This window comes from Pyrus communis, chromosome 14 (genome assembly GCF_041283825.1).
Source record: "Pyrus communis isolate YQ-2024b chromosome 14, ASM4128382v1, whole genome shotgun sequence".
Classification (NCBI taxonomy): Eukaryota; Viridiplantae; Streptophyta; class Magnoliopsida; order Rosales; family Rosaceae; genus Pyrus; species Pyrus communis.
This window is the reverse complement of record NC_142578.1, coordinates 25,101,479-25,117,737: the sequence shown is the minus strand read 5'-3', so window position 1 is coordinate 25,117,737 and position 16,259 is coordinate 25,101,479. Positions and strand designations below refer to the sequence as shown.

At 42.8% G+C, this 16,259-nt stretch overlaps 1 protein-coding gene across 1 annotated transcript; it reads left to right on the top strand.

The window, feature by feature from the left end:
• The first annotated feature begins 8,717 nt into the window (after positions 1-8,717).
• Positions 8,718-11,773, top strand: LOC148691473 (uncharacterized). Its single transcript, XM_088683744.1, has 2 exons — positions 8,718-10,806; positions 10,891-11,773. Exons 1-2 carry the CDS (start codon positions 8,743-8,745, stop codon positions 11,749-11,751), a joined length of 2,925 nt encoding a protein of 974 aa, XP_088539870.1. The 5' UTR covers positions 8,718-8,742; the 3' UTR covers positions 11,752-11,773.
• The last annotated feature ends 4,486 nt before the right edge of the window (positions 11,774-16,259 follow it).

The window sequence follows — 16,259 nt, the reverse complement described above, 5'->3', positions numbered from 1 at the left end:
TTAAATAAAGTCTGTGGAGTTAGGATATGTGGTGCTAGGATCTTGGTTGCTAGGATTTCTGTAGCTGGAACCCCCTTGACTTGTTTCGGCATCTCTTGCACGCCTCCTTCGCACGACATCTCTTTTTTTTGAAGTCCAAAAATATTTTGAATTCGGAGACAGTCCTACTAGAGACTTGTTCATAGTGTCACGATCTGTTTGAGTCATCCTTTCTTCTCTAAGCATCTCATTCTCACGATGAAGTGCTTCTCTAATCATCTCGTTCTCTCGATTAACTATTTCTCTTTGTCTCTCAGCCGCCGCATCACGAACCTCAGTAGCTACAATAATTGCTGCCATAGCAGCAGCTTTTTCCTCATCTCTAGCCTTTTCCCATGCCATGTTCAGTTCACCTTGACGAGTAAGTTCCTCCATATATTTAGTGTAGTCATTTTTGGAAGAACTACCTTTTTTCTTTGATGCCTTTTTACCTTGAGGCCTGAGGGACTGACGAGTCGGTTGGGTCTCTGGCACTTGTTCAGGCGTCCCTTCCATGTCTTCAAATGTGTTGGCTTCTTGTTCGGCTGTGTCTGCTTCTGGCGAACTGTGTAGACCCATACCGTGCATGACAACTTTTGGACCGGTTGCCACAATTTTGTATCTAGGGCAATCTTTGACAATTTGCCAACATTCCCATTTGTTGAATGATTTGTTATGGTTCTTTGCATTGTAGAATGCTTGTGCTTGTAGTGTCTATAAAAATGTGGGATAAGATAGTATTAAAAAATACGGGTGTAACACAAATAAATAAATTAAAATATTGATGGACGTGGAATGCATATAAATTACATAAGAAATTACATAGAAATTACATAAAATATTGATGGGCGTGGAATGCATATTACATAAAAATTACATAAGAAATTAAATAAATTAAAATATTGATGTGGGTGGAATGCATATAAATAAATAAAAATATTGTTACCTCATCCGCTAAACTTGTCCCACTACGAAGATTACCAGAAGCATGAGAGAGGGCGTTTTTCCAACAAGTAAAGGATGCGTTGAGTTTTTTCCAACGACCTTGAAGACCTTGACTAGATCTGGCATCTTTTCCATGTACATCTTTTCCATGTACATCGCAAAACGATTTCGTAATTTTACTCCACATTTCTCGCTTATCCATCTCATTACCCGTAATCGGGTCATGAGTAGTGCGAACCCAACATTCACACAACGTAACATCTTCACTGAGCTTCCACGAAGTCATTTTTTTCTCTCAAAGTGTACAAAATATTCAAATGTAGAAAGTGTAGAAAATATTGAAATGTGGTGTAAGGTGGAAGATGAGGGTTAGGTATTTATAGAAAAAAAAAATTAATTTTTTAAAATTTTTCTGTATTTTTTAAAAAAAATTTGACATTTTTTAATTAATTTTTAATAAATTTTAATGTTGTAATTAATCTGGACCGTTGGATTTGAAAAATAATCAAATCCAACAGCTAACACGCTGCCACGTGGCCAACAGTCAAATTTCTAACCGTTGGGCCTTTTTTTTTTTTTTTAATTTTTGGTGAAAAACACGTGGACCGTTGATCTGTGATCGGACGGTCCAATTTAAAAGTGAAATTTAAATTTTTTTTACCGTTGGAAATCCAACGGCCTACAAAAACTAGCCGTTGGAAATCCAACGGCTCTGAGGAGGGCCACGTAGCCCTTTGACAGACTGAGTCCACTTGCCCTGCACACGGGCCTCACTGCCTGCAGACCCTGTCGGCTACTCGCGAGGCGGAGCGCGTGTTGTGCACGCGCCAAGAAACGGACCGGCCTCTGGGTCTGTCCATTTTGGGCTGGGTGCCAATCACTTTTGCGGGCTGGAGCTCATTTACTGCGTGCCGGGCCATTTTCTTCACTTGGTGCCAGTCACTTGGTGCCGGGCTGGACTTGCTCTAATGTGACCCCGTTAATTTTTAATTTCCAGTCCATATAAGTGGCTAGTTTTGAGACACTGATGTTTTTGCCACTGGCCAAGGAGAAGGTTCTCGAAGATTTTCATGCTATGACAGTTTTGGTTTTAACCTCAAATTTTCATTTTTTTTTTCTTCTAATTATTGAGAATAGATCGTTCCATCTTATTTCGTCAGAAACCTTAGGTGGTGTGTGGAATGAGGTCCACTTTAGATCTCTGTGTCAGGAGTTTGCAGATCAAGAGATTTGACCTTTTTTAGAGAGAGATTCGGACAGTTCAAATTTTTGTTTTTGTGAAGTTGACTAGGGGGATGAGCTAATGGCGATCGTATGATTCAAATTGAGTGATATATATCTCTCTGTTTGCTGGCTCTGAATATAGATATCCGAAGTGAATCTCAACTCGTGATGTACAACAAGGGTCAAAGAAGGCAAATACTAGCCAAGCCAATCCGGTGTATCAAGCATGCCCCTAGTGTTTAAGTTTATATTTCACACTACAATTATTCTACCAACTGAGTTCCAACAAAATTTTCTTTTATGAGAAACTCAATAGATTTCACTAATGAAGTAGTAACAGTACAACATGGGGATAAAGAAACGCCCTTTACTCAATACAATATTCCAACAATAAATTTGAGATGAGGTTTGGAGGTTCCTTAAATCAGTTATAACATGCACTAATATAAAGAGCATATATATCGAGCTAGATAGTGAGTAGTATCGTTGGCTTGACGAGGAAACTCAATAGAAAATGTTCAAGTGCTCTTAAGCAACGCTGCCTTTGAATCCTCTACAATGTACCCCACGATAGACATTTTTATAGAGGTCTCTTGCAAAGTTGTTGCAACGAACTTGGGCGGATACATTGCAACACTTCCTAGTTGCCAACCCTACCAACCCCTTGCATATCATGGTTCACCGCAATTTCCATGATTCCTGATCCACTACAAACATAACCTAAAATTTGTGATGAAAGTCGACTGAAGGCGAAGACGAAGACTAAGAGGGAGTGTTGGTCATCATTTTCCAGCACGAGCTGTGACCGGGTCCAAAACCTAAAGGGCACACGCTGGATTCACCATTTTACTCGTTAGATTTTATGTCGTGAAAACGACTTGGTGTACCGTTTTATATAAAAAATTCGTCGTCAAAGTCTTTGCATAAATATTATATAAATTGTACAACGACCTAACGTACAGACCCAATAAACATAAAAAAGACAACGGCACAAAGCAGTTCTGTCTTTGCCACGAACGCGAGCACGACAAAACGCACAGATATCTCCGTCCATCGCACAGTTTTAGGCGCCAAGAGGCGCGTAACTTGTACAGCTGCTGAGTTTTAAGAGACCACAAAACTTGGGATTCTATAAGAAAATAACAACGTAAGTTGCCATATTTGGTTGAGGACTTTGAAGTTTTTAGTATTTGCATGTATCACTAACATGATTTTTGTTATGTGAAACTGTTATCTCATGTGTTTGTTTTACATCTCAATTTGCAATAGTTGATTTTGTAATTGCATCATCTCTTTTATTTCTTTACAATATTTGTTATCTTCGTAACATAGGACCATAAAGTAGAATGTTGTTTTGTACTGAATGATCGGTGTCTTGTTTTTTGAAATTTATGATCATCGTATTTTTTGTTTAAATACGATTTGAGAGTTATTGATCTTCGAGTAACAAGAGGTATAAAAGTTTTACTGATTTGTATAATTTTGTAGTTTTCAATAAGTTCGATTTTAAACGAGTGCTATAAATTTACTCATTGCTTTCGAGACTAGAAATACCACTGGGGGAAAGAACCATGAAGACAACCTTAGACACGTATTCTCATTAAATATCAAACATTAAGGCACATACACTCAAACCACTGTAAACACGAAAAGTTCCTGAAACAAGAAACAAGAATACCGTGTACAAAATATCTTTTTGTGTTTAATGATTTTGGGGTTACAATCTCTTTGTAATTTGATCCTCTGATTCTATCTTCGTAGGGTGTAGGTTTGTGGATGAGTTGTTGATCCAAAGGGCCGTCGGGGCTTGATCTAGGGATGAACAGTTGATGAACGGATCTTCGAGGGCTTTTGAGCTTGATCTTGAATACTGGGTGTATGGATTTCTTCAAGGGGGCCGTCGGAGCTTGATCTTGAGGGTTGATGGATGAGCGGATCTTCAAGGGCTTTTGGGCCTAATCTTGAAGATTGAGTGTATGGATTTCTTCAAGAGGCCGTCGGGGCTTGATCTTGAGGGTTGATGGATGAGCGGATCTTCAAGGGCTTTTGGGCCTAATCTTGAAGACTGATTGGATGTGTGGATTTGTTGAGGTTGTTGATCCAAAGGGCCGTTGGGGCTTGATCTTAGGACGAACGGATGATGAACACTTTCTTCAAGGGGCCGTCGGGGCTTGATCTTGAGTCGGCGGAAGTTCTTCAAGGGCCGTTGGGGCTTGACCTTGAAGGAGGGTTTGACGAAGAACGAAGAGTGTTTTCTTGATCCTTCGGGATTTGCTTGAGAGCTTTAGAGTTTCAAGGCTTCAAGGTTTTGGTGTGATGTAAATTCCCTTCTTTCTTTCTTTCTTCCTTTCTTTCTTTCTTTCTTCCTTTCTTTCTCTCTTTCTTCCTTTCTTTTTTCCCCCTAAATGAATGCCTTGGCTTCCTATTTATAGAATTTCAAAACTTGATTTTTGGATTTAAATAATCAGATGAAATAAATCATTTCTGCCAAGTAATGACACGTGTCCTATTTGATGACTTTTCCAATTTATTTCGATTTTTCATTGAGTCACACGCTACATGTAAAATTTATGTGACACGTGAGTGTTGAAATTTTAATTATTGGTCAACATTCATTTCACCGAAATTTCGATGTCCACAAATGCCCCCACTTCAAGGCGCGTCGTAGACATGTGCTTGTCACGTGTAGAAGATGCGTTTTGAAGTCCCTTAATGTAGATGTCAACCCAAGGGCCGTCGAGGCTTGATCTTGAATTGAGCTGGAAATTTCTTCAAGGGCCATCGAGGCTTGATCTTGAGTTCGACTGGAAGATTTTCTGGTTTCCTCCAATCGTTGATTTTCCACAAGCTTAATCTTGAACTGGGCTGGAAGATTCTTTTGGTCTCCTCCGAAGGTCTGAACTTACTCCTTTTATCTGGAGTTAAATTTGATTCAAGGGTGGTGAACACTTGATTTTGAATCGGACTTGTGATTTCTTCAAGGGCCATTGAGGCTTGATCTTGAACTGGGCTGGAGGATTCTTCTGGTCTCCTCCGCTCGTTGATTTTCCTTTGTGCTACTCTTGAACTGGGCAGCAGGATTCTTTTGGTCTCCCCCCGAAGGTCTACGAGCGGTTTCAGGATATGGCAGGCAAGTACGAAGTGGAGGTGCTGACCTGTTTCTTTGTTCAATCTTTCCAATTCGTATTGAATACGAATCGGAAAGATTGAAGTTTCCTTGTCCCTTCTCTGGCAGTGTATCAACCGTTGAAGATGACTACTCGAGAGCAATACTAGGTAAGCAATCAGGAATAGATTCCAGGTAGTCGGTTCCAGATCGGAAGACTGACTCCAAGTGCCGGCTGATTGCTTCTTTCACTTTGCCATGCGAGTAAGAACAAGGACAAAGGAAAAGACAGGGAAAAAGCATGATATGAGATACCTTTGCTTTCGAAGAAGCAGCGAATGAATCAACACATATATTTGTTGTGCTTGTCTCCACATGCTTCGATGTATCATTTTCACTTGCCTTACTTGCTCCCCTTTGCAGAAGTGGTATTTCCTTATGCAGGTTTAGCATCTTCTCTTGTAGTATTTGTCCTCCGATGCAGGAGTTGAATGCAACCTTTGCATTTAAATGGTGCTTCACTTCTTGGTGGCAACTGGTTTGAGTGGAGGTTCCGACATATTGCTTTCTCTGTCCTTGTCTTGGCAGGTGAGAACAAGGGCAAAGGAAAAGATAGGGAAAAAGCATGATATGAGATACCTTTGCTTTCGCCCTTGATGATATGAGATACCTTTGCTTTTGAAGAAGCGGTGAATGAATCAGCACATGCTTCAATCTATCGTTTCCTCCTGGGTCATCTGTACTCCAGGCATCTGGTATCTTCAAAGGTTGAATAGGTTTTCTCAAAGGAAGAAGAAGAATTGTGTATTTCGAGAGGCTTTGCTGGGAGTGCGCCCTCAGAGGTGAGGAAGAGTTGGGCATTTTCTTCAGGTCTGCCTTGCCATAAAAGACGAAGGTCGACACATATAGGGATTTCTTAATAGCAAGTGGTGGTACCGTTCTTTTACCCTTGTCGACAAACGTCTCTTCGATATCTGAACGACGCCTCTTCGATTTCTGAACGACGCCTCTTCGATTTCTGAACGAGCGCCACTTTTGACAAAGTTGCACGCATTTTCTGAAAAGCAGAGAAAGCGTCGCCGAACTTTGCGCTTGTCGGCTAAAGACGTGTAGTTGCGATGATGGCCTCCACGTGTTCTCGACTTTGTCAGATATCTTTTGACAAAGTTGAACGCATTTTCTGAAAAGCCACGAACGCGTCGCCGAACTTCACGCAGGAAAATCCGGATTTTTGAATCGGTGGTCGTGTCGCTTGGCTTTTTACAGAGGTATCGATCACTCCAACATACACACTCTGAAAATTGCCCATTCTTGAAAATCGTCTTCGGCCTTTTGAGAATTATCTTCATCCACCCATTCTCTCTGAACACCTTTGAAAAAAATGACTAACTCATCGAACCTTTGCTTAGATTTGAGTCTCAGCAGCGATCCGATTGCACCCGGTCAAGGTAATGTATGGCGCCCTTCTTTTTTATCTTCTAACGGTCCTCTTACAGGTGAAGACTCCGTGATGCAGGACGCCACAACAGCTACAATAGTAGCTAGGAACCTCCTCACTCCAAAAGATAGTAGGCTGCTGTCAGGACGGTCCGATGAGTTGGCCGTTCAAGAGTCCCTCGCTCTCAGCGTTCAGTGTGCAGGCTCTGTGTCCAACATGGGCCAACGCCTACTTGCTCGCTCCCGTCAGGTTGAATCGTTGATGGCAGAGGTGGAAAGTCTCAAGCAAGAGATCAAGCAGCTGAAGTATGAGAATAGAAGTTTGCACGTGCTTGCAAACAACTATTCGACGGGCATGAAGAGGAAGCTTGATGAGCTACAAGAGTCTGAAGGTCAGATTCAAAGTGACCGTCAAAGGTTTTCGTCTTTCCTCCAGAGGCACATTTTTCCTGGGTCTTCCAGTGTTTGGCCAAGTATTGAGGCCTCGAATGCTCTATCTTCGATGCCTCCCGCTCTGATGCCTTCCGCTCCGAGAGTTTTGCCAAATAATGGGGCTTCACGTGAACATCCTTTGTGAAAGCTCCAATCTTGTTTTTTTTTTTTTTTTTTTTTTTTTTTTTTTTTTTTTCATGCTTGTAATTTCTTGAAGATTAATGGACATGTTTTATTTTATTCAGTGTATTGTGCTAAATACAAATAAAACATATACATCACTAAGTTTTTTTTTTTCCTCCTTCGGTGGCACTGATCCACCAAAGTTTTTTTTTTTTTTTTTTTTTCTCCTTCGGTGGTGCTGATCCACCAAAGTTTTTTTTTTTTTTTTTCTCCTTCGGTGGTGCTGATCCACCAAAGTTTTTTTTTTTTTTTTTTTTTTTTTTTTTTTTTTTTTTTTTTTTTTTTTTTTTTTTTTTTTTTTATGTTGGAAAGTGGCCAACTTGGCTATGCTTTCAGCTAGACAACAATTGCAAATGCTTTTGGCTATAAAAAATTATAAAGGAAGAAAAGGAGAAACATTTTCCTTGTTTTAGGGAGGAAAAACAGGAAAGTGTTTTTGTTTTTTTCTTCCACATCCGTTGGTTTAAATAGCCTTTGAAGCAAAGGAAAAAAAAGTGAAGATAGCTCATTTCGGTTTTGGAGAAAATAGAGAAGAAGAGAGAGCTCAATACTCTGCTGAGAAAAAAAAAAAAAACTGCAAATAGAGAAGAGAAGCTGCTGCTTCATTTGGTTAGTAATCATCTACCAAAGTAGTTGTTGTTTGTAATAGCTTTGAGCTATATGTATAGAGAAGAAATTATTCATTATATTTCTTCCTCTATTTGTTTCTTTGGTGTGTGAGAGCTTTTGGGTGTATTGGGTTATTTGGGCTGTGAGATTACCAACACTTTGTAAACTCCCATTTGGTTGATAGTGGATTATTGGGTGAGCTCCTACTGCTCCAAGGACGTACTCCAGTTACACTGACTGTGGAGGAACCTCGTTAAAATTTTTTTTGTCTTTTATATTTTGTTCTTGCATTTTTTTTTTTTTTTTTTTTGTGTTTTTTTTTTTGTTTTTTTATTATATATATATATATATATATTTTTTTTTTATTAATTTTTTTATATGGTGATCTGCAAGGCTGAGGCTGCCAAATCGACGAAGAACCCAGGAACGCGTAAATTGGTGGTGTAGAAAGAGTGGTGTTGTGCAAAGATTGCAAAGGGATTTTTGCTGTGTAATGCCTTTTGGTCACAGTCTTCCCTTGGTAGTGACGTTGCCGTGCCTCTTGCCGCTGCTTGGAGCTTGTTGCAGTGTGTCACTTTTACCGTGTGGGGTTATGCAAAAGACTGCAGCGAGTTTATGCTGTGTAGTGCCTTTTGATCATAATTTTCCTCGGTGGTGACGTTGTTGTGCCTCTTGTTGCTGCTTGCTGCACCGTCATCGCTGCACACCATTGCACTGTCTGTTGTCCTGCTGTTCAAGTTTTGTGGCTGTTTTTTTTTTTTTTTTTTTTTTTTTTTTTTTTTGCGGTCATGGTATTTTTCAAATGTTTTAAGAGCAACACCATTACCATTCTTGCGAAGGAAAATGATTCGCAAGATAGGGGAACAACTCTGAAGATTTACGCCCCACTGACTGGCCTTAAGGCGCTTGCTCTTCCTACAAAAGACAACTCCATGCATATTAAGTCGTGGTCTTCTGAAGTATCTTGGAAGGTGGCAAACTTTGTTCGATCAAATACGAAGAGGGAGGCGTGCACACCGGGGATTCTTATCTTGAACCCTTCACACCATGCTCATGACAGTCATCCGGCTTCGTTTAAGCTTCTCGGAGATCACATCCGCAGCGGAGCTATGGCTTGGAATGATGCCTTATCGACTACCGGAGAAGCTGTTTTTGATGAGTCTTATTGGGAGTGGCTTGAAGATGTCTTGGGCCGATCTAAACATGTGCTTACTAGCATGGGCCTTTACCATGCCGTGTACGCATCTTTGTTTAGTTATGATCTCCATCATTCTGTCCTTCATGCGTTCTTCGAGCATTGGTGTTCAGCGACTAACACGCTTCATACAGCTCAAGGAGAGATGTCAATTTCACTTTGGGATCTCCACAAGATAGGGGGATTGCCAATCCAAGGTAAGTTTTATGACGAGGTCGTTCCTAGTGCGGAGGAACTTTCTCTCTGCAATAACCGAGGATTGCCTGCGAGTTGTCGCTGTTTATTTTGGGCATATCACAAGCTTTTCCAAGATGCTCGAAGTAAATCAGGCGTGAAGATTTCTTCATGGATCCGCTTCTGGTATTGGGAAGACACAAGGTACAAGAAGTCCTCGAAGAGAAGAAGTTGCAACAAAACCACTAAGCCAAAGGGAGACTCATATCCATCTGGTGCCATTGGTTCAGCTAGGCGCCGTTCCCCTGCCGAGTTGAGAGCGTTTGAGGACCTTGGCATAGCATCAGAGCATGTGGAAGAATCTTACCTAGCTGCTTTCTTAGCTTGTTGGCTTTGTAAGTTTGTTTTTCCAATTGGCGACGTCAACTTTGTTCGTCCTGGGGTTTTCAAAGTTGCTAGCAAGATGGCTGCAGGTGAATCTTTCAGTCTTGCTATCCCGGTTTTGGCCAATATTTATAATGGCTTGAGTGTTGTTTCGAACTCAGCAAACACTGAAGATCGTGCCGCGGTTCTTCCCTACCATTATGTGTATGGTTGGTTGGGTGAGTACTTCGGTACTCATTTTTTTTCTTCAACTCTAAACAAGTCAGGGCCTTTGATGACGAAGCATTCTGGCGTGCTTTCTTCGAAGAGCCTCGATGATTCCCAGGCGCAAGCACTGTTTAGAAGCTGCGAAGGCTTGAAGATGGACTATCTGGCGAGAGTTGGCTCGGTGCGGCGAGGCATCATGGACGATTCGCATCTTCGCTTCTCAGACTTATCTTACCTTGTAAGTCTTCGCTCAGGGTATGTTTCTTTGCGGCAAGAAGATCGATGCATTGTTCAGCCGTATAGTCCCCACCGTTTCAGCAGGCAATTTGGTTTTGTCCAACATGTGCCAGGCAAGCTGAAGGAAAAAAACCAATTAGACTCCTTGCAAGCCGTGTATATGCATTGGGAGTCTTGTACCCGTGCATGTACAAATGCTTCTATCACCCTGCCGGCAAAAGACGAGTTCAAGAGTAGTCCAGTAACCCGTGCTTACATAAGTTGGTGGTCAAAGGTATATTATGAGAATTCGGGGATGGCAAGTGGTACCAATTCTTCTCATTCACACCTCAATGTATTGAAGGAGGGGTGTTCTGTGGTTCCTACACAACTGATATCTTTTGATTGCGCGAGTGCTGCTACTTTGCAAGATAGACCAGTGGTTTTAGTCCCTCAATGCCCACGCTTGTCTTCTCAACATCTGGATGTATCTGAAGAGGCCGGTGATGAAGTTGATTCGCACGAAGATGGACTTGTTTTGCGGCAGGGTCAACAAGTTTTAAACAAGCGACGTCTTGAAGGCGCTCAGGCTGATAGCGATGTCAATTTTCGTCATAAGAAGAAAGAAGTGTTTAGGCTCCCTCAACTCGATGGTAGTGTGTCGTTTGAGAAAGACGTATGCATCTTCTTCTCTCTTATGACTTCTTCTGCTTTCATTGTTCTAGCTTTTGTTTCTAACAGCTTTCTTTGTTTTCTTTAGGTTGGGCCTTCTTGTTCTTTTGACTTGGCGACCACAGGTATTTATTCTTATACGGAGATGCTATTTGGAGGCGACCTACCCACAGGCGAGGAGATTGGGGATCCACCTGGTACAGAGCTTATCCCAAGTTCGTCAAGTTTCCCAAGTTTGCCGTGTGTAGGTGGAGGCATGCAAGATCCCGTCATGCATTCTACACCTTTGCCAGCTAGCTCTGAGATCTCTCTGAGAGGGCCAAACCTTAGTGGTACTGAGCAGCTTATTCATCGCATCAATCTTCGTGCGGCAATGGATATCAAGAGCCATATTGAGGGGAGGATTTTGAAATGCCCGTCGGAGGACCTTGCGTTGCTTAAAGAGGACTTGTCGAAACTTATTTCTGCAATTGACAATCTTAACATTGATTCTTCATCCTTGAAGATCAAGATCGCCGAAATTATGGCCGCCTCAACTGAGTATTCTTCCTTGCGTGTTATTTCCTCGAAGAAGTTGAGTCCAGATGTTAGAGCTCACCAACTTGCTGCAATAGACTTGTCACTAACCCAAGCCCGGTCTTCTCAGCAAGCTGCTTCGGGAGATTATCAATCTACAGAGACTTCTTTAGCTTCTGTCCGGGTACATCTAGATACGTTGATGCAAGAACAAGAACAGCTTGGCATCGAGGCATCAAAACTTGAAAGTGTTCTCGGGGAGCAGGGAGCTACACTTTCTCAATGCCAAGAGGAGATTTCACGCCTAGAACAAGAGAAAGACATGGCTATGGAGTTGCCCATCCTGTCTCTCACTGAGGTAGAGACTTTGAAGGCTTTGGAAGGCTTGCTTGAAGACCGCCTCCTTAGTTTTAGGGACATAGTTTTCAAGTAGTGTCTTCCGCCCTTTTTCTTTTGTAATCAGACTTTTTCCTTCAAAGAAATAAAATGTTTGCATTCTTGAATTTGCTCTTTATTCTTCAAAGCGTTTTTTATTTTTTTATTTTTTTATTTTTTTTTTTTTTGAGATGTGACTGTACTTGAAGTTTTGAAGTTTCAAGTTGCCTACGTACCCTTGGTTGAGGAGGGATCAAGTCATGACGTAGTTCAAATGAGTGATGGTTTTTTATGATGATTTTGCCGTACACAGTTTATGCTCTTGCGGGCCAGGAGCGTGGCGCGTTTGCTTTAGGGGTAGTAGCGCTTCAAAAATCTGCCGTTGATGGGGCCGATCTTCAACCCGTCTTCTGCCGTGATTAAGTAGGCGCCATTGGTGTAAATCTCTTGTATTACGTAGGGTCCATCCCATTTTGATGTGAACTTGCTTTTTGTCTTATGGGTTGTAATGATAGGCCTACGCAATGCCAGCACGAGATCTCCGGCTTGGAAAGACCTTGGGCGGACTTTCTTGTTGAATGCCTTGGCTAACCGTGCTTGGTAGCATTCCAAGTGTTGTTGAGCTTCGAGCCTTCTCTCATCCAGCGCTTCCAACTCCTGAAGGCGCAACTTTGCATTTTCTTCATCAGTCAAGCCTTCTTGTATAGCCATCCTTAGTGAGGGGATTTGACTTTCAAGCGGTAGAACAGCTTCTACGCCATATACGAGAGAATAAGGTGTAGCTTGGGTAGGAGTCCTATGTGTAGTCCTATATGCCCAAAGTGCTTCACTTATTCTTTCATGCCAGTCTCTCTTTGTTCGGCCGATTACCTTTTTCAGGAGGTTGCACAGCGTCTTGTTGAATGCTTCTGCGAGGCCGTTGGCCGGAGCATGATACATGGAAGACTTGTGCTGCTTGAACTTGTATTTGTCGCAAAGCTCGTCCACGAGTCGGTTGGAAAACTGCTTTCCATTGTCCGTGATAATGTAGCGAGGCACCCCATATCGGTGGATGATATGCTCCTTGATGAAACGAACAACAGTTTCCTTTTTTACTTCCCTTAAAGGTATGGCTTCAGCCCACTTGGAGAAGTAATCTGTTGCAGCTAGGATGTAAGCTTCCCCTGCAGATGACTTTGGCGTAATTGGTCCCACAACGTCCAATCCCCATGCGTCGAACGGCCATGAAGCAACTGTAGGGTGTAATGGTTCAGGCGGTTGATGTATGAAGTTGGCGTGGAATTGGCAGGCTTGGCACCTTTTGGCGTGTTCCAGGCAGTCCTTCACCATGCTCGGCCAGTAGTAACCCATTCTTTTAAGCTGGAAATGTAGCTTTGGTCCAGATTGATGTGCCCCACACATACCTGAATGTGCTCCTTCCATGGCTTGATTAACTTCTTCCTCACCTAGGCATCTCAGGAGCAGTCCTTCAAAAGAGCGTCGGTAAAGTGTTCCTTTGTAGTAAAGGAAGCGAGGTGCTCGTCGACGTATTTCGGAACGGTGTCTAAGATCATCTGGAAGCTTTCCGTGCTCTAAGTAGTCGATCAGCGGCTGTCTCCACTCTTCAGCATCGACTGGAAGTACTGAGATGACATTTGTATCATCTAGTAACATTTCATTAACGAGAGGAATCACCCATCTTTGGCAAACTGGCACGTCTGCAACTTCATCTTTTCCTAGTGTCATACTTGAGGCTAGATTGGCGAGAGCGTCTGCCATTTGATTTTCCTTTCTTGGCACATGTTCTAGTGTCACAGCTTCGAACCTTTGTAGCAGTTGGGTCGCTAACCGGAAGTATGGGACGAGATCATCTTTCCTCACCTCATATTCAGTTAAGAGTTGATTGATTATGAGCTTGGAATCGCCATATACCTCAAGAGCTGTGATTTCCATGTTGATCGCCATTTGGAGCCCGATGATCAATGCTTGGTACTCAGCAACATTGTTGGAGCATAGCTCATTCAATTGGAAGGAGTAAGGTAGTATGTGCCTTTGTGGTGACATGAATACTACTCCTGCCCCTGCTCCGTCTGCTCGTGCGGATCCGTCGAAGAACATCGTCCATGTCGGGAAGATGTCGATGTAGAACACCTCCTCGTCAGGCAAGTCATCTGAGATTTTCCAATCAGCCGGGATTGGATGATCGGCAAGGAAGTCTGCTAGCGCTTGTCCCTTGACGGCTTTAGCTGGGACGTAGATGATCTCATATTGATTAAGAAGCAAAGCCCATTTAGCGAGTCGCCCTGTCAAGACTGGCTTAGTCATAACGTATTTGACAGGGTCGGCTTTAGCAACCAAGTGGATGGTGTAAGCATGCATGTAATGTCTGAGTTTCTGAATGGCAAACACCAAAGCGAGGCACATCTTTTCTATTGGGGAATAGTTCAACTCAGCGCCAGTGAGAGTTCGACTGAGGTAGTATAGTGCTCCTTCTCTTTGGGATTCATTCTCTTGCGCCAAGAGTGCTCCGATTGAACTTTCCTGAGCAGCAATATACAATATGAGTGGTTTCCCGGGCACAGGTGCCCTCAGGACAGGTGGACTTGACAAATATTTCTTTATGCTTTCAAAAGCATTATGGCATGCTTTGTCCCATACGAATGGAACATCTTTCTTCATAAGGCGACTAAACGGTTGACAACGCCCTGCGAGGTTAGAGATGAAGCGTCTGATGAAGGCTAGCCGTCCTTGTAGACTTTTCAGCTCGTGCAGGTTTCTTGGCTCGGGCATGCTTTGAATGGCCTTGATCTTTGATTGGTCTACTTCAATACCACGGTGCTTGACGATGAAGCCGAGGAATTTTCCAGAGGTGACGCCAAACGCACACTTTAACGGGTTCATCTTGAGGTTGTATTTTCGCAGCCTTTCGAACACTATTCGCAGATCCTTCAAGTGTTCTGATCTTTTCTTCGTCTTAACCACCACATCATCTACGTAACATTCTACATTTTTGTGTAGCATGTCATTGAAGATTTTCTGCATTGCGCGTTGATACGTAGCTCCAGCGTTCTTTAGACCAAAGGGCATTACCTTGTAGCAGTAGATACCTTTTGGAGTACGAAAGGCTGTTAGTTCCTCGTCTTCGAGGGCCATGCGAATTTGATTGTACCCAGAAGAGCCATCCATGAATGATAATGCCTCATGTCCAGTGGTTGCATCCACCATGATTTCAATAATTGGCAAGGGGAAGTCATCCTTTGGGCAAGCATCGTTGAGGTCCCGGAAGTCTACGCAAACACGTATTTGTCCTGATTTTTTAAGGACAATGACGATGTTGGAGATCCACTTGGGGTATTGCACTTCTCGAATAAAGCCTGCTTCGATTAGCTTGTCGATCTCGACCTCGATTTGTGGGATAAGCTCAGATCGATAGCGTCTTTGAGTTTGCTTTATCGGCCGTGTTCCAGGCCTGACCGCAAGATGATGAACAACGATGATAGGGTCCAGGCCGGGCATTTCTTTGTAGGTCCAGGCAAAGACGTCTTTGTACTCTAACAACAACTGATAATACTCCTCTATCTCATATGTACTTAATAATGCACTTACGAAGATAGGTTTTGGTTCCTTGCTTGTACCTAAGTTGAGTTCCTTGAGATCATCGATTGTGGCTTGCCCCCCATCTTCGAGCTGTGGTGGTGCAGCAGTGACATCTTCCTCGGGGATTTCATCTTCTTTACCTTCTTGAACCGTGACGTGGAAAACATCTTGGATCTCCTCTTCGGTGCTGCCTTCTCGAGCTTGTCGGCATAAGGATTGTCTGGTGTTCTGGGAGAGGGGTTCCTCGCAATCTTCATAGGAAGGAGCCTTGACCGGGTAATTGAAGAAGTCTTCTGGGAAGAGGTCGCACATTGTGATGGGGATGGACGATCTTTGTGTCGAAATTTCATTATCTCCAACACTTTCACATTGTTCTGGAGGTTGACAGGAGCTGTTTTGCCCCCTTTTCGACTGATAAACTTGTGGACAAGATGGTTGCTGCTTGTCCAATTTCTTCGAAGCGATCTTCGAAATGCATTCCTCACAATCTTCATAACAAGGAGCCTTGATCGAGAAATTGAAGACGTCTTCGAGGAAGAAAAGATCCCGCATGAACGATCTTTGTGTTGTAATTTCATCATCCTCAACATTTTCATGTAGCTTTGAAGGTTGACGGTAGCTGCTTTGCCCCCTTTCCGATTGGTGAACTTGTGGACAAGACATATGTTTCTCGTGCAGCTTCTTCGGAGTGACATGAATCCATCCTTCATCTTCGCTTGACTTGACTGACATGGTTTTGGAGCATGCCCCCAGCGGTTGAGGTGAAGACTTTGAGTCGAAAGAGCCAGAAGTGACATCTTTCTTAGGGATTTCATCTTCAGTGCCGTTCTCTTGGGTTTGTTGGCATGAAGATTTGCCAGTGTGGACGATGATGCGCCTCCTTACCTTCAATGGTCCTTTTGTGTCAACCTCTAGGATTGCTTGGCGCTTCATCCTTGAAGGAATCAAGCTTCGAACGTCGTCTTTTCCTCCTAACCCATCGAGCTTTTC